Source organism: Crocodylus siamensis, chromosome 1, assembly GCF_052110815.1.
Source record: "Crocodylus siamensis isolate JL-2025a chromosome 1, ASM5211081v1, whole genome shotgun sequence".
Lineage (NCBI taxonomy): Eukaryota > Metazoa > Chordata > Crocodylia > Crocodylidae > Crocodylus > Crocodylus siamensis.
In genome coordinates, this window is record NC_143395.1 from 43,446,828 (window position 1) to 43,469,156 (window position 22,329).

The 22,329-nt window shown below is 40.3% G+C and overlaps 1 protein-coding gene across 2 annotated transcripts; it reads right to left on the bottom strand.

Annotated features, from left to right (window-relative positions):
- Window positions 1–1,858: 1,858 nt before the first annotated feature.
- GCM1 (GCM transcription factor 1) lies at window positions 1,859–21,250 on the bottom strand. Of its 2 annotated transcripts, none has more exons than XM_090031387.1 (6): window positions 21,182–21,250; window positions 18,757–18,871; window positions 16,488–16,740; window positions 15,420–15,532; window positions 14,150–14,278; window positions 1,859–7,093 (listed from the first exon to the last, which is right to left on the bottom strand). In XM_090031387.1, the coding sequence occupies exons 2-6, from the start codon at window positions 18,856–18,858 to the stop codon at window positions 6,350–6,352; spliced, it is 1,341 nt and encodes a 446-aa protein (XP_089887513.1). In that variant the 5' UTR covers window positions 18,859–18,871; window positions 21,182–21,250; the 3' UTR covers window positions 1,859–6,349. The 2 variants fall into 2 exon arrangements, with proteins under 2 accessions (XP_089887513.1, XP_089887512.1); XM_090031386.1 differs by having other exon boundaries at window positions 18,757–18,877; window positions 21,182–21,198.
- Window positions 21,251–22,329: the final 1,079 nt, after the last annotated feature.

Here is a 22,329-nt window from a genome sequence, read left to right on the forward strand (position 1 = left end):
TAAGCACACTGAAGTTTGCCTTCCTAAAGTCAAGCACTTCCACCCTACTAGTTATCTTACCCACCCTACGTCATATGGTAAATTTGACTGATTGGTGGTCACTGCCCCAAGGTGACCACGAATCTGCAGCTCCCATACCAGGCCATCCACTGTAGCCTATGGGGGATGACCTGGTAGGGGCATTCGCCCTAGTGGGACTGATACCTCCTGCGTTAGGTGAAGGTCCTGAACACAGGTTAAGAACCTATATGAACAGCTGGATTTGGCTGACTGCCCCCCCAGCAAATGTCAGGGTAGTTTAGGTCCCCCATGACAACCATGTCCCTAGACTGTACGGCCTCTGAGAGCTGCCTCAAGAATCCCAAGTCTAGCTTTTCCTTTTGTTGTGGTGGTCTGTAGCAGACCCCCACCACCAAGTCCCTTTTCCCTTGTCCTCCATGTATCCTAACCCACAATGTCTCAACTTTATCCTCCTCTGATCCTATTTTGATTTGGGTAGATGTATAATACTCCTTTTCATAGAGAGCAACCCCACCCCCTTTCCTCCCTACTCTGTCCCTTCTGTACAACCTGTAGCCCGCAATGTGTACCGCCCAGTCATGGGTAGGGTCCCACCAGGTTTCCGTTAGCCCCACTAATTCAAAGTTATTGTCTATGCCACTCATGGACCACACTTTCCTGCAGACCACCGTGACCTGGCTCTTGATTTGGTATTCAAACACCTCAAAGGATGCCTGGCCATACTAATGGGCTCTGTAGAAGGAGAAAAAGAATTATCACTGGACTCACAACATATTGAGCGCCGCTGCTCTTCTCCTGCCTTCTTGCTGATACTGGGGAAGAGCTTAGGTGTGCATAGGATGGAGCCCTGGGGTATTATTTCAGACTGGAGAATTTGCAAGGGAAGGGAAATGAGGTGAAGTCACGGTGAGGTTGGAGACTTTGTGAAGTTTTTGCTGTTGGGAATATGTAGAACTATCAAGCTATAAATAGGCCAACTCCACACCTTAGCTTTCATCACTCACTTAAATCAAACCCCATTTATTCTGCCTATGCTTTGTCCACTATTTATCCATACACAGGGATTATCCAAACTTTGCGTATACCTGCCACTGAAGACACATCCCTATCTTGCTCCATGTAAGCTCCAAACCAAGCAATTTACCTCCAGCCCATCCCAACAGTCGGATTGTTTTCTTAGATTCCAATTCTTTCCCAACAGGCAAGTCCCCTCCCTCTGTACCAGCACTCAGCTGCTGCTGCAGTCAAAAAGGTTCTGAGGACTGAACAGGTAATCTCCCCCAGCACTTGATGCTTATTTTGTTGCTCTCAGCAGTCTCTCAAGAAACCACAGACCCATAGGTGATGATTACTAGTACTCCAGCTTCACCGTCCTTCACAGTTATGCTTCTGACTGTGCTGTACCTTGATCACAGACATTTATTATGACACATTTGTTCATGCAAAGCAGTAGTTTCTCATTAGTAAATGGGCCTGTGTGGACTACCCCAATAGTATATAAACAAGTGATCCATCTAATCAACAATTTGTAATATTGATGAGAGAAATATTTGATCTTTTCTTAATGCTATTCATAGAACTTTCCTTTTTTTCCTGGTAGAATAATACAAGATTGATAGTTGACTGCACAACTTTCAGGCACAATCTATTTTGGGGGGATTTGACATACTTTTCTCAAAAGAAGCAGCACAAAGTTTCCTTCCAAGTGTATAGAGAGTTGTTTAGTGCCTTGTAGATCAGACCCTTACCTAACAGTTCCCATGAAACAAAAAAAAGTTAGGAACAGTGAATGGAAAGTTCTTGTGTCAATGTTCATTTTATTTATGACCAGTTGTCTCCAGAGACACAAATACATTGGGTGAATATCAGTCACAGCAGATTTAGAAATGTGTCTCTTTTGATACAATTATCAAGTAATGTAAATAACTGCAAACTCAGATCTTGGTGTAACTGGTTTTGAGAAATGAAAAACAGATTCCACTGAAACAAACCCTTTTGCATACAGACCTTATTTCCCTCCCCTTACTAATAACAATGAAGGAAGAATGAAAGCCCTCATGCACTAAAATTCAATGTAGCTTTAGGACATTTTTTGGCTTGGCCTGTGTTTAAAGTAAATGATAGGCATTTGTGTTAAGTAATATCTTTGAAAGATTTGTCAACATGAATGTGACGCACAGTTGCACAAAGATACCAAGTAGTCTGCTATTGGCTTCTTAACCAACTAGAATGAAGGCATTTAATGTTGAATCTCACCTGATTGCCTTGGTGCACTGTGTTTTCCTAAAAAAAGGAAAAAACCCATTATAATTGGAAACGACACCAGTTCTAGGAATCCTGAGATAGGTGTTAGGCCAGAGGGCTGAGTACCTCTTATGGTAATTCCTAACCATTTATAGTGCTCTTAAAACTTACCCCTATTCTGCTTTGTATCAAATAATTAGCACACCTAGTTCCATCAGAGAAGTTTGTCAGACTTTCCAGCCCCTTATGCTTTAAAACACTCTGCCACCTTCCACCCCGATTTTTTCTCACCTCACTCAAAATCTCACATTGCAATCACTACACTCCCATCAGGGGCAGATCTGGGGGTGGAGAGGGTGCACTGGTGCAGTTGCACCCCAGTTTGATTCCTGCTCCACCCAGTGTTAAAACCAACTGCCTGGAAGTGGCAGCAGCATTTCTGTTCAGGAAGCTGTAAGCTGAGTTCACGGCTCATTACAATCTACCTGATTCCTTCATTCCACAAGTGTTAGTGCCCCTTTCTCCTTTCAATGGTCCTGATGTTCCACTAAACAGTTTAGCTATCTGTTAGCTGCTCCTAGCAATGTAGCTCCTGTTTCACATCCCTGCAGACTGTTTTTTAAATGCATTCTATAAAATTGTATTTGTTTTTGCTTTGATCTTAAGACGAATAATATAGCCCTAACCCCCTGGCATATTAAAAAAGCTTCTAGTTTCTTTTTACCTGTAGAAAAATAGGATTTGTGTTATATGTGATGATGTGCCACACCATCTGCATCCCACTTTTCAAAATCCTAGTTCCATCCATGCCTCCCACCCAGGGGAAGATGGACCTGAGTAAGTCCATCAGATGTGCCTCAGAGCTTGTCCAACATCTTTACCAACCATACAGTTTGTTCAATTAAACATACCATAAAGAAACCCCCCTTGCCTCTCATTCCTTTCTCAGCCAGTCATTATCAAGTCCAATGGAGAGAAGGATGGAATGGGGAGTGGGGAAGGAGGAAAGGGAGGAGGACTTTTTAGAGTTTGCTTGCAGTCACAAGGGCAATGCATTAAATAGTCCCACCTTAACCCACTATGTGCAATTCCCTTAAAGCCAAACCATCACTTAAACTAGCAGCAGAGCACAATTTCCAGAGAGGTCTAGGATGAGTAGAAATAGCAAGGTATTCAAACCTTGTGATGTGTAAGTTACTCTGATAGAGCTATTTGGAGTCATGTCCTGCAGTTGTTGGACTTTTTTCACAAACTATTTTTTTTAAGAATTAAGAACACCATTTCAAAGTCATCTTATAATTCTGTATTCAGATTAAAGTTCAGTTCTACTTTGCAAAAGTACAAAATAATATTTAGAAATTGGAATACTAGATTAAACCAAATCATTCTTAGGTGCAAGCGTAGGGTCTAGGTTGAAAGGAAGGATGGAAGGAAGAAGGAAAGTGGTTGGAGTATTGCTTTGTTGGAGAATGCTGAAGGCTTGGTGTCATGTCCTTGTTCGGCCACAGGAGTTCTGGAAGACCTTTAGCAAACCATTTTGTGGTCTTGCAATTCCTAATTTGTAAAATGGGGGTAAAAGCACTCTCCTACCCAGCATGAGCATACATATTAAAACTGTGAGGTCCTCAGTTACTATGTTAATGGTGATGCTGTGGGTACATCTACACATGCAATTAATGTGACCGAATAAATTCTGGTGCAATTTGAGTCAGAGTGAACTAATCTGGACATCACTGTCCACACATGCACTTAAATGCAATAATTTACTCCACAGTTTAGTACTTGTGTCTGATGGGACTATCAGACAGTGCAGTAAATTGGTCTACATCAGCCTAATTGCTGTGCATGTATAGATGCATGCTGTGCATGTGCAGCAAGTGTCTATTGTGCAGTAAAGTGCATGTGTAGGAGTGCCCTGTTATACCTAAAATAGGTAGAGAACTAGGTTGTGAGAGTCTCCCCTTTAAATGCTGTATAAATGAAAAGTTGTGAAACATTTATGCAGCTGTAAGACAGTTTAATTACACACAAGACAATTTGCTATGGCAACAGAGAGACTTATGCATGAGAGGAAAAGGCATAGAGCATGTAGAGAAGAAACTGTGCAGTGTAGGCATGTTCAATAAAGCTTAGAAAGCAGTCCAATGCCTCAGTATTTTGATCCATGGAGCATTTAGTCCATGAGAAATATCTCTATCTCTAACTGCACTGTATCTCTGCTTCTTTCATTTACTAACAACAGCCTTCTAGCTCTACTATGAATCTTAAAATAATTTTCTGCCACCTTCAGTAAGGTTATAAAGAATTTATGCCATGACCTTCTCAGGTGAATGTAACCCCAAAAAGTATCTTCATGATGCTTCTCTGACTATAGATTATCTTCAGAAAAACGTAAGCATTGTCCTGTCTGCCTGCCTGTCTGATGTAGTCTGTTGTGTTCCAGTTAAAGGATAACCCCTCTGCCCCTCAACTGTGCATACTTTTTGACCTTGGATCCTCAGCCATGTGGACAATTTTAAATTTAACTGAACTACCTCAGAGTTCATTGCCAAGAATTTAGAATTAGATGACATAATGTAAATATGATGATTCTAATTTAACAATATCTATATACTTTTTCAGAGAATATATCATTAATAAATGGAATTTTGCAAAAGTCCCAATGCAGTGTGCTATACAGTGAACCAGATCACTAGGAGGTTGGCTGCATCCTGTTCCAATGTGCTGATCATACTGTTTAAATACAGGAGAAGTTAGTACAGAAATTGTTGAATGGCCTACTTGATGCTAGAAGCCTGCAGATCCACAGACTGTGTGACACGATCTTTAATTAAACTTAGCTTAGAAAATTCATATTTCTAGCCCTGATGAAAAATCAAAATAAAAAGTACACTGATATATTAGGATAGTATTTGTTATGGACTGGAGGGAAGCTTTCTGAGTCAGTCTACAACAAGAGAGGTGACTGCTACAATATGAAGTATATGTAGGCGCATACCAAATATGCGTCATAAAAAACCTTATGTTTCCAAATTGTAGCATAAATTTTGAAACATTCTGTAAGTATATATTATCTTGCTCTTGTAAATGTCTCTAAACTCCACCCTTATGACAGGATTGTTTCCATAGCAACTAAAGTATTTAAAAGTGGAAAAGGCAGAGGCAATCTAAAGAGATGAAGTCAAGCAAATAAAAAACAAATGATCAGACTGAACCTGTTTGACAGACACCAAATATGTCACGGAGTGGGGTACTATTAAGTTTTTATTACTATTTGTTTTGTAATACTCTCTTCTCTGACTCATGCCAATAAAATCTTTACTGCATGTCACACTACAACATATCATTTGGGGAATTGCTTGTTTAGAATAGGGAGGGGAGATGGGTTGAAATGATGAAGTCTGTGTTTAGACCCCTAAGTTCTGGGATGTTTTAACAGGGGAGGGGATGGAATAGGAGAAGGATGTGCTGAAGGGCTTGCTAGAGCCTTAAATGACAGAAAGAGTAGCTTAAAAGGAATCAGCAGGGCAAGCTGCATGGAAATGTCCATAAATTGGGTAGGTAACATACCCACAGGGGTGGAGTAGGGCAGGGGTGGCCAACCTGTGGCATGTGTGCCACATACGGCTTGGGCAGCCTTTCGGTGTGGCACACAGCAGACTGGGGAGGGGACAGGGAGCAGAAAACAGGGCAGTTGAGTGGGCAGGAAGAGGAAAGTAAAGATCAGGCAGGGATCACAGGGCAGGGACAGAAAGCAGGGGAAGGGGGTTGGAGTGGCACAGGGCAGGGGCAGAAAGCTGCTTGGGCAGGGGAAGGGGATTGGAACAGCACTTAGAGATGTGGGGCAAATTTGTGGCATGTCTGCCCAAGAGATTGGCCCCCCAGTGGAGTAGGGGATAAACTGAACTGTTTTGGTTCCCCTGCCCTGGTGTGCAAAGATGTGCAGGGGAGCTGTACTGCTTCATCCCACTTCCTGCAATACACCAATGCAGAGAGGGCACAAAGTGAAGGTAAAATGCTATCCAAACTAGAACAGGGAGTACAGAATCCAGCCCAGGAGGGAAGGCAGGAAACTCAAATATGATCATCTCAAAGGACAGAGATTAAAAAACATTTCATTGTTGCAGTAATCCAGACTGGGGTACTTTCGCTCTTCTTCAGAGTCCCATTCAGTTCCTTTCATGGGGAGTGAATGCTGATGTACAGTGTTCATAACAAGGTAAGGATCCTCTTGGGAGAGATGGTACAAGGAGGGAGGGATGTAGCTGCTGTTATAGTTCATATGTGATTTTCCTTCATAAAAATCCTCTCCATATAGGCCTATGTTAGGCCTGAAGGGGTAGTAGCCAGCTTTTGTTGTATGTGGTACAGTAGGAACATGCTGTAGAGTGGATTCAATACAGTTTTGCGAAGAAAGGATTTCACGATGCAAATCAGTCAAAGGAAAAGCAGAGTCATTGCAGAATTTTTCATTGCATGGATTTCTTCCCAAAACTCCATTTTTATTCCAACTTTGTGGCTCTTCATAGCCAACATATGTATTATAAACAGAAGGTTTAGATTGGCTTCCCATATCACATCCTCTACTGCCAACATCTTTGTACTTGTCACAGAGTGTGTTAGATCTTGTAACCTGAGCATGCTCGGTAAGATATGGGGATCTTCCAAAGCCATAGTTTTTTGCAAGAGACAAACTGGTACTTATCATGTGCTGTTGTGCGGGGTTGTCTAGTAAATGTCTGTTGAAATTACTGGGTGATATATAGTCTTCCTGACCGGAAAGATGTAAAGTCAGAGCTTCTTGACTCTGAATCTCATCTGCCAAAGACTTAAGAAAGAAAAATGCTGTTTAATAACATGAACAAAAAAAAAATCTACACTTAATCCAGACTGATAAATTCTGTAACTACAAACAACCAGACCCTGTTAGAGTGCCAGTACTTGTTCCCTCCTTGTGTTATATTATTGATTTGCTTTATCATGCATAATAGTCAAGAATTGCTGTATTATTTTTCTGTAGTCAAAAGACAAGTGAAGTGAAACTAAAAGAACTGGCATTTTCCAAGGGCTTTGAGTATAAGTTCATAGTACATATATAGAAAATTTTAATTGGAAAGGCCAAGAAACCCATCCAAATGTCGTGTGTCTGCCTTACAACTAGTATTTGTCCTTTCGAACAGTGGAGCAGGATTAGGTATCCAAATGATAATCCACAGTATAAGAAACCTAGACCTTAGTGAAAAGGGAAGGATGGTTTAGTGAACAGAGCATTAATCTTGGATCTGTGATACCCAAGTTCTTTGTTCTGTCACAGTCTTCCTACATGATCTTGGGCAAGTTACTTAGAGGTAGGTCCAAAGGGACTTTGGCACCGCATACCCTAACTTCTAGTTCTCTGCTGCTTAGGGCAATGATCCTCAACTGGGGTGTCACCGCACCTTGGGGTTCTGTGAGATCCCTTAAAGGTGCTGTAGTGTGCTGTGTAATAGTATGGTTAGATGGGCAAACACCTATCTATGATTCACAAGATAAACAAATCCTGAACAAGATAAACACAGAGATTTCAGAAACTTTATAAAATTAATTCAAAAGATTTCAAATATGAATCCATAATGTAAAAACTTTCTGACCTGTTGTGAGCTTTCTGAATGATTTCCAGCAGAAGAATTGCTCTTTTATTTTTATGTGATCAAGAAATAAGTGAAAACTAAGAGGGTTTAAGTCTAACAAGGTTGAGAATCACTGGCTTAGTGGAAGAACTTAGCTTCTGTCTTAGCTTCCTGTTCATGGGACTTGGAATACCAAACAGCTGAATGGATGAACTGCCTAACCTTGCCAGTTACAGGGATAACAGAGACCTGGTGGGACTCTACCCACAATTGGACAATAGCTATAAAGGGCTACACCTTGCATAGGAGGGATCACATAGGGAAAAAAGGTGGAGGTGTAGCTCTATATGTAAAGGGGCAGTATACCTCCTTGGAAGCCAAAATTGGTACTAAGGAAGGGCAACTTGAGACCCTCTGGGTCGAGATATCGGGGGCAGGATGCAGCAAAAGGGAGCTAACTGTAGGAATATATTACAGACCTCTGAATCAAGATGAGGAGCTAGATCTGGAATTCTCCAGAGAACTGGAAGAGGCTGCAAGAGCACAAGATATGGTTGTCATGAGTGATATTGAACTACCCAGACATCTCCTGGGAAAAGCCCTCAGCCAGATCTGACTGGTTGCATAGATTCCTGACTTGTATCAATGAGCTCTACCTGTCTCAGGAGGTACTCAGGCTGACCAGAGGAAATGTGCTCCTAAATTTAGTTTTTGCCAAGGGGGATGACCTGGTGAGTGATCTGATGATAGAGGGTAACCTAGGTGACAGTGACCATGACACTATCACTTTCACTGTCCATCGTAGGGCTGGGAAATCTGTCAGTAAGGTACAAATTCTTCATAGATTTCTTCATAGATAGACATTTGAGCTGGAAGGGACACTGAAGGGTCATTGAGTCCAGCCCCCTGCCCCAGGGGCAGGAAGTCAGCAGGGATCATAGGATCCCAGCAAGAGTACAATGGGGGAATGATGTCCCGGGATTTGCTTGAGAAGCATCTATGAATGCAAGCCAGCATTACCTTCTTGACTTTAAAAAAGCTGACTTCAGTAAGCTAAGGGCTTTAGTGAGTAATGCCCTACAGGATCATGGACTGGAGGGAAAGAGTGTACATGAAGGGTTACCATTCCTGAAGGACACAATTCTCAGGGCACAGAAGTTGTCCATACCTGTACACAAAAAAGGTGGCACAGAGGCTGGGAAGCCATCTTGGCTCAATAGGGAAGCCACAGGTCTTCTGAAAAAGAAAAGGGAGGCTTCCAAATGATGGAAGCTAGGAATAGGCAGATTAGAAAAGCAAAGGTGGTGCCCAAATTCATGTTAGCAACTGAAATCAAGGACAATAAGAAGTCCTTCTGTACATACGTAACAGGAGGAAAACCAGTGGAAACGTGGGACCGCTGCTTAATGCATCTGGACATCTGATCACTGACACCAAGGAGAAAACAACTCCTGAACAAGTACTTTGCATCTGTATTCCATCAATCTAAGAGTGGTAGTCTGCTGAATGCAAATATGATGCAAAATAGTCACAGTAGGTATGATCACCCACCAACAGTCAGTGGAGACCTGGTGAAAGAACAGCTGTAGAGGCTGGATAGCTATAAGTCAGCAGGATCACCTGACCTCCATCTGAGAGTGCTGAAAGAATTAGCTGAAGTCATCACAGGACCACTAGCAAACCTCTTTGAGAATTTGTGGTGCTCAGGAGAGGTCCCAGAAGACTGGAAGAGGACCAATGTTGTGCCTATCTTCACGAAGGGGAGGAGAGAAGACCCAGGGAACTACAGGCTGATTAGCCTGACCTCAATCCCAAGAAAAATCCTCAAAAATTCTCAAGGATTCCATATGTGATAAGCTAGTAGAAGGCAAACTTCTGAACAACAACCAGAATGGCTTTGTCATGCGTAGGTCATATCTGACTAACCTCATCTCTTTCTATGACCAGGTTACTCACCACCTGGATAAGGGAGATGAGGTCAACATAATTTATTTGGACTTTAGGAAGGCCTTTGACTTGATGTCTCATGAGGCTCTCAAGATAAAACTAAGGGACTATGGGCTCAGCAATTCAATGGTCAGATGTGTGGAAAACTGACTGTGAGGTCAGACTCAGAAACTACTAATAGACAGATCTGTGTCAACATGGTGGAAGGTAGCCAGTGGGGTCCCCCAGGGTTCGGTACTTGGACCAGTGCTTTTCAATATGTTCATCAATGATTTGGATGCAGGGGTGAAAAGCACACTGGCAAAGTTCACTAATGACAATAAGCTGTAGGGAAGTGTGGCCATACATCAGGGTAGGCTGTTGATCCAGGTGGACATAGACAAATTAGTAAGATGGGAGGACCAGAACCAGGTACTGTTCAACACTGAGAAGTGTAAAGTGCTTCATCTGGGGAGGAAAGTTCTACAACAAACTTACAGGTTCAGTGGTGCTATGCTAGCTAGCACCACATCCAAAAGGGACCTGGGGATCATAATTGACCATAAAATGAAGAGAGCCATCAGTGTAATGCTACAGTTAGCAGAGGAAACATTATGCTGGCATGCATCAACCGATGCTTCTCAAGCAATACTAAGGACATTATTCTCCCACTCTACTTAGCATTGGTGAGGTTGCAGCTAGAGTACTGCATCCAGTTCTGGGCACCACACTTCAAGAAGGATGTGGAGAAGCTTGAGAGAGTCCAGAGAAGAGCCACTCATATGATTAGAGGAAAGGCTGACAGATATGGGACTGTTCAGTCTAGAAAGAGAAGACTTCAGGGGGATTTGGTGGCAGCTTATGAATATATCAGGGATGAGCATCAGGGGCTAGGCAAACAACAATTCACCAAAGTGCCCTGGGGAAAACCAAAAGCAATGGTCATAAATTCCTAGAAGAAGGTTTCAGACTGGATATAAGGAAAAACTTCTTCATGGTTCATATGACCAAACTTTGGGGATGGTGCGGGCACCTACCCTAAAGATCTTCAAAAGGGGACCTGATGCACACTTTGCTGGGGTTATATGACCCCAGCAGTCTTTCCTGGCCAGAGCAGGGGGCTGGACCCAATGATGTCATGAGGTCCCTTCCAGCCCTAAACGTCTGTGAATCTGTAAATGGCAAAGAGACTGATCAAAGGTAATTCAAAGGAACCACTACTCAAACATAATTCAGCTCCTAAATCCAGCCCAGAGGAAGTCATCTTCCCCATCCTGAAATTCTCATCTACAAACTTCACCTGGAGCTGTGCCCCTAATCCAGGTCATACCTTTCTCACACAAAACCTACCCTTGCTATCCCAGTGGTTAGAAAATCACCTGGGAGAAGATTTTGTAAATTTCTGCTTAAGCTGATTTGAAGCATAGACTTAAACTTAGATCTCCCCCATTCCAGAAGAGTGTCCTAGCCATAAGGATATTCAGGGGAAAGTCTTTATTGGTCTCTCCTCCTGAAGTTGTATATAAGTAACTATTTATTGGTAAAATAGAACATTAGTACAACAGTACAATACAAAACTTCAATTGGAAAAGTCAAGATCCCCATCCAAATCTGTTGTCTTTTCCTTTGAACTAACATTTGTTCTACCAAACAGTGGAGAGAGATGATTAAGTGTACAGCCCTGTGGTTAGGAGACATGGCTAGGAAAGGGGATATTTATTTATGGATCATCTTATAGAGAAGCAATACTTACAAATAAAATTGCTTTTCTAATAAATTTATTGTAGTCTAATTAACTTGTTTCTACAGAATTTGGTAAAACTGAATAGGAAGTTTTTCTAATTAAATTGTTGTTACCTTTTAAATGGACCTTTTGAGCCTAATAAAAGGGCTATTCCTTACACTTTTATAAAAATCGGTCTTCTTATTTTTAACTGACTTATTTTCCTCTCTGTAAAATCCTGAGCATTACATACACATTTCATGTATGCTCAGGATGCTCCAGAGCCGTGTGCTGGAATTACTTGGCTAGGCATAATTTGCAATCTCTTTAACTACTCTAATTATTGGATTATAATTTTATGAAGCTTAATTCCTTGTGGTACATTTACTCTTTATATACACTAGTGATTTGTCCTTACAGGCTTTTCTTTCACATTTTACTGCTGTATGCCTGTAATTATAGCAACTTTATGACTTGCTGGATCCAGGAGTAGAATAGACATTTTAGATATTCTGAAAAGTCCTTTCATAGCATCTGATGGACTAGACTGTTGCCTGCAGAACTGCATGTCTCTTTAAACTAGCAAGTTGGTGAGGTGCCAGCCTGCCACACCTTTTGCCTTCAGATCTGTGGAGACTTTCTTTGAAAAAAATCAATCTCCTGTATTGTCACTAGATCACTGTCCTTCCTTAGTCGATGAATAGATGATATTACATGGGCAATTTTTAAAAACATGCTCTGTCTCTCATATGTATCAATGCATGCATGTGTACATATACATTTTGTAAATTGATATCTTTTGAACATTTATATATAAATAGAGCACTATATAGAGCACTTTCAAGCAATCACATATTTTCTATAGTTCTCCTTCATAGTACATTATACATTATAACAGCTTTAAACTTTTAGAAGTTTTTATCAGTTTAAGTAGCAGATTCCTCATCTTGAGTCAAAATCCTTGGTTTGTGATGTGACAGGTGGTTATTACAGGAATTATCATCGTATGACAGAGTGTTATATCAAAGGAGGAAAGGACAGCAGAAGCATATTTGCTTCAGATAAATAAAGACAAAATTCTTAGCTGAGGTAAATTGGTACAACTCCAAATCAAAGGAGCTGCTGTACCCATTTAAACCAGGTGAAGAACTGGCCTGAAGAGCTTGTACTGAGCTTGACATCAAAACTGACATGGACTTTAATAAGACTCAAGAAGTGGACAAAGGGAGTTTGGCCTGAGTTAGCAGGCTCAGGCACATGGGAAATACAGCAAATGGGACCCACTTCTATGTGGTTACTTTGGAGCAAAGTGTGCAAAATGCACCTGCATAAATTAGGATAGGATTAAATCACCAAGCAGAGACTTTCCAGTCTAAATAGATCTCTATGTTTTGAAACAGTGGTTCATTGGTGGTATATTTGCATTGCAAGCCAATTTATCCTGCCTCTTGGGTGGGTTTTGCTGCACTCACTGAGCTCCATGGCTAAGCTGCTACTGAATACCAAAGCCCGTTTAAAGTTAGAACAGGTATGACAACTCTACATTGCTGTGACTGCAGTGTAGACATACCACTGATTTCTTAAAAGCTTGTATCCCCTGGTTCTTGCATCAGATGCTAGCTGCCATAGCACTATGTATTCTCTCCTTTTTTACTGGGAATAATTTTGGTCTTCAAATACAGTGTTTAAAATTAGGGAAAAAGATTGAGGTCTTCTGTATTTAGACTAGTGCTTATCTAAGGTTTGCTCAGTTAAGTTACTGCTTGAACATAGCTTCCAGTTTCAAACATTCATTTCTGGACATTTTTTTTTTTTTGCATGAGTAGAACAACCCATGCTTGATAATTAATGCCTAGCAAAAGGGGCAGCACCATTAAGCATACCATCTTAAAATATCAACATCGATCACACCAGATGCAAGATCACTCACTTGTCATGTTTCATTGTAAACAGATTAAGATCTCAACAAACATCAATAAGGAACCAACAGGCATGTTTTTGAGAGATGACTTCTGAACTGAGACATACTTTGCATAAAAACATCAGGTCTTTGTATATTTGATATAAACTTTACAAATAGAGCTTTACAATAAGAATTGCAACACAATTTGTGCTTGCTGGAATAGGGAACGTAAGTGGTATGTGCATTCATGAACCTCTAAAGATCTCTTTAAAATCGGGCAAGAATATTAACTTAGCTGGGTTATACTGTCAAAAGTCAAGCTTTTACTGTCATTCTCCTTCTATTATTCTTTATAATTAATAAATACCACAGGCTATGGATTATGGTTGTGGTACAATGCCATAACTGCATGCCTCCGGGGGCAATCAAGGAAAGGACCAGCTTTTGAGAGGCAGAGGCACAATTCCCTCCCTTGCGCCATGGTAGAATTTGCTGTTGGTGGGTATCCGAGGTAAACTGCACGTTGCTCAGTTAAGCTGATCAGAGTCCAGGGAGTGCATCCAAAGCTCTGCTCAGTTTACATTTGTCTTCTCCTGGGAGGATAGAAATAGGGGGGTGGAGCTTGCTTACTCCCAGAACTGAGGTTCAGGAAGCCCAGGCAACAGGTCATAGGAAAGGGATGAGCAGGTGCTGCATGTTACATGTATCAATAGTAAAGGTTACCTCAGCCTCCCGAGTTTTTTTTAGTCTTGGAGAAGTGGGGGAAACAACGGTAAGTGCTTTTTGGAGTGATCTTCTTGCTTCTGCTTCTAGCTTGGTTTCTGGTCTTGGATGATCGTGTGATCCTTTGGACTTTAGCAAGGAACATGAAAAATGAAGATAAAAACAGAGCTTAAGTAGTACCTGTAGTGTATAGGGTCCGTGGTATGTGCATAAAATCCTGACATGGGTTGGGTGACCCAGTGGATTTTACCTCATGAAATGTGTTTATGTTCAGCTTAAGTCACAGGTATAAATGAGTGGGGTGATCTGTTTCTGATAAACGTTTTCTGAATTCCCCAAATCTTTGCACAGTGTTTACATATAGAGCAGGCTTTCCTCAATAGACAGTAGGCTTGCAGACCAGACTAGATTGTAGCTGGTCACAGTCAAAGCGTGGGCTTTGTCTGTACTACACAAGAGTCGCCGGTTCTATTAGCTCTTTACTGTAGTGAAGACCTGCCTAGCTTTCAGAACAAGAAATATATGGTATGATCAATCATGACATTATTATTCCTTATTTCCTTCTACCCTCCTTTTGAGCTGTTGGCTACAGAAACTTGCGTACCTTAATTATACTATCCCGATAGGCCTTGGCTTGGGTAGCTGTTTCACTTTGATTTTTAGGTATATAAGTACCTTTGAGATATCCCCAGTTTACAGATGGGGAACTAAGCTAATAATACTTTGTTCCCTCACAAGGGAGCAAAGGGCTGGTACTTTAAAGATTGTGGGATGCTCAGCTGTCATAAGGACTTAAAAGAAAATCCTGCACATCTTCTAAATGGTTAGAGCAAAGCTTTAAAAACAAACTCTTTGACTCAACAAGGATCTGGATCATGAACTAAATGTTTGAGGTGTATTAATGCTTAACTTAGAATTGTGAGCTATCATAGATTTTTAGATACAACCACTTACTGCTCTAAGCAATCCCCCTTCCTAGACGGTGTTCCTGAGAAGGATGTGACAGTAACAAACCATTTCTGACCCTGCAAGGGTTTTCAAGTTCAGGCTTGTGCTCTATAGCTTATTAGGGCCTTGTCCAAAGACCCTCAGAGTCCATGGGAGTTTACAGAAACCCATTCTTTTTGATGATCTTTGCAACAGGCCCGATACAAAAAGTATAATGAACATAGTAGCAAAATGTCGTTAGCTGAAACAAATGCACGATTTTAGATGATCTGATAAAGTATCTTTTGAACTCAGCTTGGATAAAACTGAGTGTTCTACCAACCTGAAAAAATATGAATGGTCCTTCATGCCTCCAGAAGTTAGTGACAGGATAACCACCATGGCCTCGACAAGAAATAAGCTTCAAAGGCCCATTGCAGTTTGGACAGCATTTCCCTAGAACAAGGGCAGTGAGAAACGTTTTCTCATCCAGCAGTCAGAGGAATGTTTTCTGTGACATTAACTCCCTGGGGTGGATTGCTATTTTTTTTTGTGCTTGGGGGCTCAGAAGCTTAGTTTGTAGAACTATGCAGAAAACCTTCACACATCAGCACTGACTAATTCTTATCTTTCTCCTGTTAGAGGTGACCTGCAAAAACCATTACTAAGACTTGTATATTTATCCTTTTTGTTTTTTACTGAAGTATAAAGAAAGGCTTTAATCTTTAAGGGTATTTTGTCCCTTTTTTTTTAAAGAAAGACATATCAGGAATAGTACATCTTTCCTGGTTTTGCTGGAATCAGATCAGAAATTAAATCACATCCAACAGTTTCACTGAAGGCTGTAACACAAGCTTCTGTTATCCAATATGTTTATTAGTCATTGAAGTGGCTAACAGGCCAAACAATCAAAAAGAGTGTTAAATCATCTTAACTAAAAATGATTTCCCTCATCAATTATTAAACTTCTGATCTCTTGTTGTTGTGATGTTACTTTTTCACTAATTTCAAGAATGAAGGGAGAAGAGTCAAAAGCCCAGTTCTTTTCCTTTAGAGGTGGCCTTTAAGTAAAAAATCATTTCCCATGGAAGTGGGATTCCTATGCAAATGAATAACGTAAGTACTCAGTTGCACCAGACTGGAAATTAGGGCATAGTTAGAACATGGTAGGAAGTACATGGCAACCAGTCAAGAAAACTGCAGCAGGAAACAAGAAGGAAACAAAACAAAAAACAGTATTTTTCAAAATATTGAAATTGTATTTAATAACACAGTATAAGGTTGAGGTTGAGAAGGGGTGTCAAAGGATCTAATAGGTCTCTTTCTCCTCTGGTTTCTATTGTGTTGTATTAATTTGTTAACTAGTATATTAATAACAGAGGTGTTGCTATCTCCACAGTGTCATACTTACTCTGCTGTTTTTGCCTAGCTTTATCACATATGGCCGGTCTCAAATAGATCTTCCTCCCATCAGGAGTTGAGCATTCATTGCTGCAAACCACCACACCGAGACAGGACTTTTTTAAGATACGGGAGTTGTGATTGTTGGTGTTTCTCATTGCCCAACTACTGTGGTGCCGCTGAGCATTTTTATCATCCAAGCTATAGATATGCTTTACATAGGAATCTGGCCATTCTTGAAACCAATCTGTTTGTTTCACATCCTGTTAAGAACCCAAAGAATGCCACATTTTAGGCTAGGAAATAAAACCGTTTCCCAGTTGGAGAACATAAGACCCTCTGCTGAAGTTTGTCACTGTGGCGGTCTAAGCAGGCCTTACATAAAGGTCAATGGGCTATGGTAAGAGTTGCCAGTGTAGGCTTGGGGATGACTGGGGAAAGGGAGGTGCCTGTAGTTTCTCATTGCTCCAGTGGACCCCTCCAAGTGCTAGAACATGCTATTGGCCTTTGGCCTGGTTCCAATGTACAGTCCAGTACGGATCAGCCCTTTGAATCTACTTTATAAAGTCCTCATATCTTGCAATTTTTAACTGGTTTATTTCCTTAGGATTCATGACAGAGGTCCTTATTCATTGTTCTTAAGATCTGTCTATAAAGTTTGGAATTGTACCCAAGCATGCGGTTTGGCTCAGCCTCATGAGCTGCAGGGTAAGCACTGACAGAGCCAAACTTCCCCAACATTCGTGGGGCTTCAGATTCCGGTGTTCTGTTTAGGCTACTCTTTGTAATGCCAACATAAGTCTTTTTAAAATGAAAACTATAGGGCATCTTGGTCTGGCTTCATGTTACAGACTGAGCCAAAAGTCTATTTGGTAAAGAACAGGAAAAAAAACCCACATGAAAAGAAGGACATTTCAAGAAGTCATTTGTTAGATATCACCCCATGGCTTACAGGCAGTGCAAGAGGAAAATATCAGTGGGCTAAAAAGAGCTAACATACCCTCTGTTGCTTTGTGGAGGGAAAAAAACTGGTGGCAATGGGGAAGGGCTGGGCAGGACTTGCTGATCCAAACTACCTGAGGCTACAGTGGCAGTGAAGTCAAGAACTGAGGGCAGAGGGACTTTTCTTTTGTTCTTTCAGTGCTCTGCTGGCTGGTGCCTAGGTTGAAAGGACAAGGAAGCCTTTTGATTTGAAAGCGGATGCAACCACCGTTAAGCTTGAAGGGGAGGGTTTGGGGGGAACTAGAACCAGGATTCTCTAGGCAAGAAGTCTGGATACAGGATGTGGACTGGAAATAAGAGCTGGACTTTGGGGAGTTGCAAACTGAGATGAACAGCCAGGAGCTGAGAGGTGAAGGACAAGGTTGGTGAGTCAAGAATGGGACAAGGACCCTAGCAGGTAGGTCAGAAAGCAAGGTCCTAGGACCTGAAATTGAGGCTGGGGAAGACTGGGGAACCAGGAGAGGTGATTTTCTTGGCCAGGGGACTGGGACCTGGATAAGAGCTGAAGAGGTCATTATTTCTCAGCAAATATCTGTGAAGCAGAGTTCCCAGCCATGTAAGCCAAACTGTTTATGGGTAGCCACTAGCTGTGTGTTGTTTGTTATTTGTGTGCCCAACTTGACACCATGGGTTTTGCTTGCAGAAGATGCAGCTGAAGTTAAGGAATGCTCTGCTTTGAATATAGAACATGCTATATATGCTAAGTACTCCAAAAAAAATCAAATGTGGGGTATCTCAATTTGGTACCCACAATTATTGGACACATTTGATCTGAATCTTTCTGTGCCTCAGTTTATCAACTGTAAAGTGAGGATAACAATGACTCTTCATCTCACAGGAGTGCCACAAAAAGAAATTCCTTGTTTAGATAGCACTTAGGTACTATGGTCCTAAGCCTGCAATGAAATGAATACTTCTCTATTTAGAATAATACAAAGTACACAAAGCATGGGGATTCATAATGTAAAATTAGCATAAAACAAAATAATAAATAGTAACTCAGCCCATTCAGTGGTCTAGGAAGCTAGTAAATCTACATTTTTACTCTTCCTTACAATATTTATCTCTTCCAAAGGGAAAATGTCTCTGAGCATAAAAGTTTTGGCAAATATTTCTAGCTTTTTTACATGTATGCCTCACCTTGATGGAATGCTCTAGAACGTGCTTCCTAGAAAAGCAGTGAAGAGAAAGGATATATGGATGATTTATAAGGTATCTCAGAAAGACCATAACTGGATGAATTTGTAAATAAAAGATTTTCTAAAATGCACATGTACCTGGGGAAGTTTGATGTCATTGATATCCCAACTTGTTGTTTCTCCATTTTGAGAAGCAGAGTCCTCCTGTTCCATGATAATGTCATCTGGAGCTTTCAGCATTTCTGAATTCCCCCTGAAACTTAACAAGAAAAGCTATTGTAGCTGCTTTTGAAGTTGCCTAGCTGTCACCTTCTCAAGCAGTTTACAACCAGGAAGCTGTTTCCTGAAGCTAAATTAGAGAGAGACTGCCTATTAAAGATAAAATCAGTGTTCTGATGCTAGAAAAACTTGTTCCATTTTAAGTTTTGCAAGCAGACAAAGCAATGGAAAATATAGCTTAGAGATAAAATGTGATCTTATGGTGGCACCATTAACAGAAAGTAGGCTGGGAGTTTATCAACTGTTTTGCTTTGCTCATTCTTCTCTGATACCAGATTTATATTACTGTAACTCAGCTGATCTACTCTTTGTAAATGAGTTCAGAATCAAGCCCAATATTTCCAGCAGTTATATAGCTGAAGAGCTCAGCACTTTCTAAGGGCTCTTTTCTGTTGTTGCTTATGCACTAGATTTTTCACATACTATACATTACAAAGGCAAGGTGCAATAGGTGACTGCTGTATCATTTACACTGAAATGATTCTCAGCCATTCTGAAAATAGCTTGCAGCTCTGAGAGCTTATTGATTATATAAGGGGTGGGGAAAGTACAAAAAGGGGCAGAACTACATAGGCTTCATGCATTTTTCTATTTCAGCTTGCAGGATAAAAAGGGCCTTTTCACCAAAAATATGTATCTCTCCTGGATTCTGTATTTATATACTTCTTTTCAGGCAGCATTTCTGTACCAGCAAAGTATAATACTACATCATCAGCAACTACACACATGCCTTTCCTTGGGAGACACCATTATTTTGGAGAGAGAAGTAAATCTGAGAATGATCAGCCAGATCCTCAGCTTGATTGACATAAACTGAAACAGCTTGATTGATTTTAATGGAGTTACACCAGTTTACACCAAGTCAGGATCCCATGTTGTATAGTGAGATAGGAAGCAAAGTTTATTTGATTTTTTGCTCTTTCATGCAGTTCATATATGAGTATATTAAATTTATATTAGGCAATGTTCCCTAGTAGTTAGAATAGGGTATCGGGACTCATTTTCTTATTGCTAGCCTTGGCTCTGTGAGCTCAAGTGTCTCAAGTGAGTCAATATACAATCCTGGAAAAAAAATTCTAGCTTCTGTGCATCTTGCTTTACCCATCTAAAAATGGTGATCACCTTAACAATCAGATCTTTGATCGGTCTGTATCATGAGGGTTAGTTTCTGAATGCTCACAAAGCACTTTGGAATCAGAACTCATGGTAGAGGTGATATCTTTTATTGGATCAACTAGATGTTGGCAAAAAAAAATCTTCAATTGCAAGCTTTAGGCACAAGCACCATTCTTCAGGGGTAGAAGAAAAGATTGTAAAAGTTCTGGTTACCTAAATACCTGACAACCTGGGTACCTGACACAAAGCACCTTGAGATTCTTTGCTATAAGGTGCTATGAAAACTATAGTCAAAGCGCTACTACCCCAACAGGTAAATCTGATTATATCAATGGTAAAACAGTAAGATATTGAAAAGTGCTGGCATTCACTCTAAAGTGCATTAAAAATGACAAATGGTATTTAACATTAATTGCTTTCAGATTTGCATGGGCAAATTAATTTTTACTAGGCAACTAAGTCATTACTGCTTCAGAAATGGTGTTACTAGAATGATCTTGTGCAAGGAAAGACAGCTTTTCTACAGAGAAGTTACAAGAGGCTGTAGAAAACATCAGGTCTTTGTATATTCTCATATTACATTCTTATTACACCAAGGGCTAATATACTCAGCACTGAAGAGGGGGACAATAATATTAGGAGAGACACCCTAAAATGACAGTAACAGTAGGAAATTGCCAACCAACTATCCTTGAATATTCCTTTCCCTTGAATATTATATGACTTGTTACATGATTCAGACAGTAGTCCCACTGTTTTAAAATGAGCTGGTTTGGAAAGCGAAAGAAACTATAACAATTTGCAGTGGAGTATTTCTCTTTTATCTTGCTTTGCCAAAGAGTAAAATATAATTAAATCTTACTTCAAAGTTCATTGAAAGAAAAATGATTTTAAGTAACACAACCTAATAGACAAAGTTGCGACAAAGTTGCAGTGAATCGTATTTGCACAGCTACAGATTGGTATGGATTGAATGCTTGCAAAACTTCTAGCAATAATTAAATTATGTTCTGTCTTTTAAAACAATTCAGTTGCTATTTGTTAATTTTTTTATTAGTGAAGTACATTAGTTTGAAGATATCCAAACTTTACGGTAAATAATTTTGTATCCTTTCTTTAGCAATCCTCTTCGTTAACTAACAGTTAGTGTTTCTATGACATATCTTACCTCTTTGACTTGGTAGGTGGATGAAACTGATGTAGTGTATCTGAACGCAGAAATTCTTTGAGGACAGAGCTCTCAGGCTACACTCACTTCCTAAGTCTCGGTAGCTCTACCCTATCGCATGATAAGATACCATATGCTAATGAGCTTTGGCTGCTATCCAATTAGAACTTAGCTATTCACAGCCAAGGACATGTAAGAAAACTTGAAAGGTACCCTATAAATTGGCTAGTTTGAAGCATTATAAGAAAGGGATATGGGACTTCCAGCTCATACTGTACCTCATAGAAAATATGCCAGATTTCTGTAATTTTTTCTGACAGGCTGACTTTATGTGTGATGAAGGGGTGTCAATAGACTAAGCCAATTTAGTTAAATATTAGATTAGTTCAATGTGGGTTCAGACCCTCTCCAATTGGCATTCAAAGTGGGTGGAATGGAGTTCATAGCATTTGGCCTTTTGTATCCAGATAGTCCCTGAATAAAACTTAACATGGATACAGAAACATCACTTTTGGCCTATATTCTATTTGTCTGCCATGATCGTGCCTCCCCACTGGATGCTCACTACCCAAAAATACTTTAGCCAGTCATGGAAATAGTAAAGTCAGATCCTCCCGTGTCAATAATTCTCTGTCAAACATAATGATAACAGCCTGGCTTCACAGTCCCAAAGTTGTGATTGTTCAGCATAATAATGTTTCGGATAACTGTAATAGTCCAAATAATCTAGTTTCCCTCCTCCTTCCCCTCCCCCTTCTTTTTTTATTTTTTTGGTACCATACTATTTTTTCTCTGAAGGTTTGCTTTGTGGCAAGCATATTTAGAATTATAATAGTCAGCAGCAAAACATTTAAGAGGTTCTAATAAATATTTGAAATGGTGTTAAAGCTCATATTTCAGGGTAGAAAATCATTTCTGAATTTCAAAGGATTAAGGGCTTTCTTGAAGCTTTCTAATGCTGGCTGAGATTTGATATAAAGGCAATTACTGTATTTACTGTAAGTACTTGGCTAATTCAATGCAATTTGAGTTTCACTATTTGGACATAGCCTATTGAAAATCATAACCATAAGAAATCTCACGTATTTTTCTTTAATATTACTTCTGCCATAAAGCAGCTGAAAAAAATATGGAGTCCTGGAATGCTT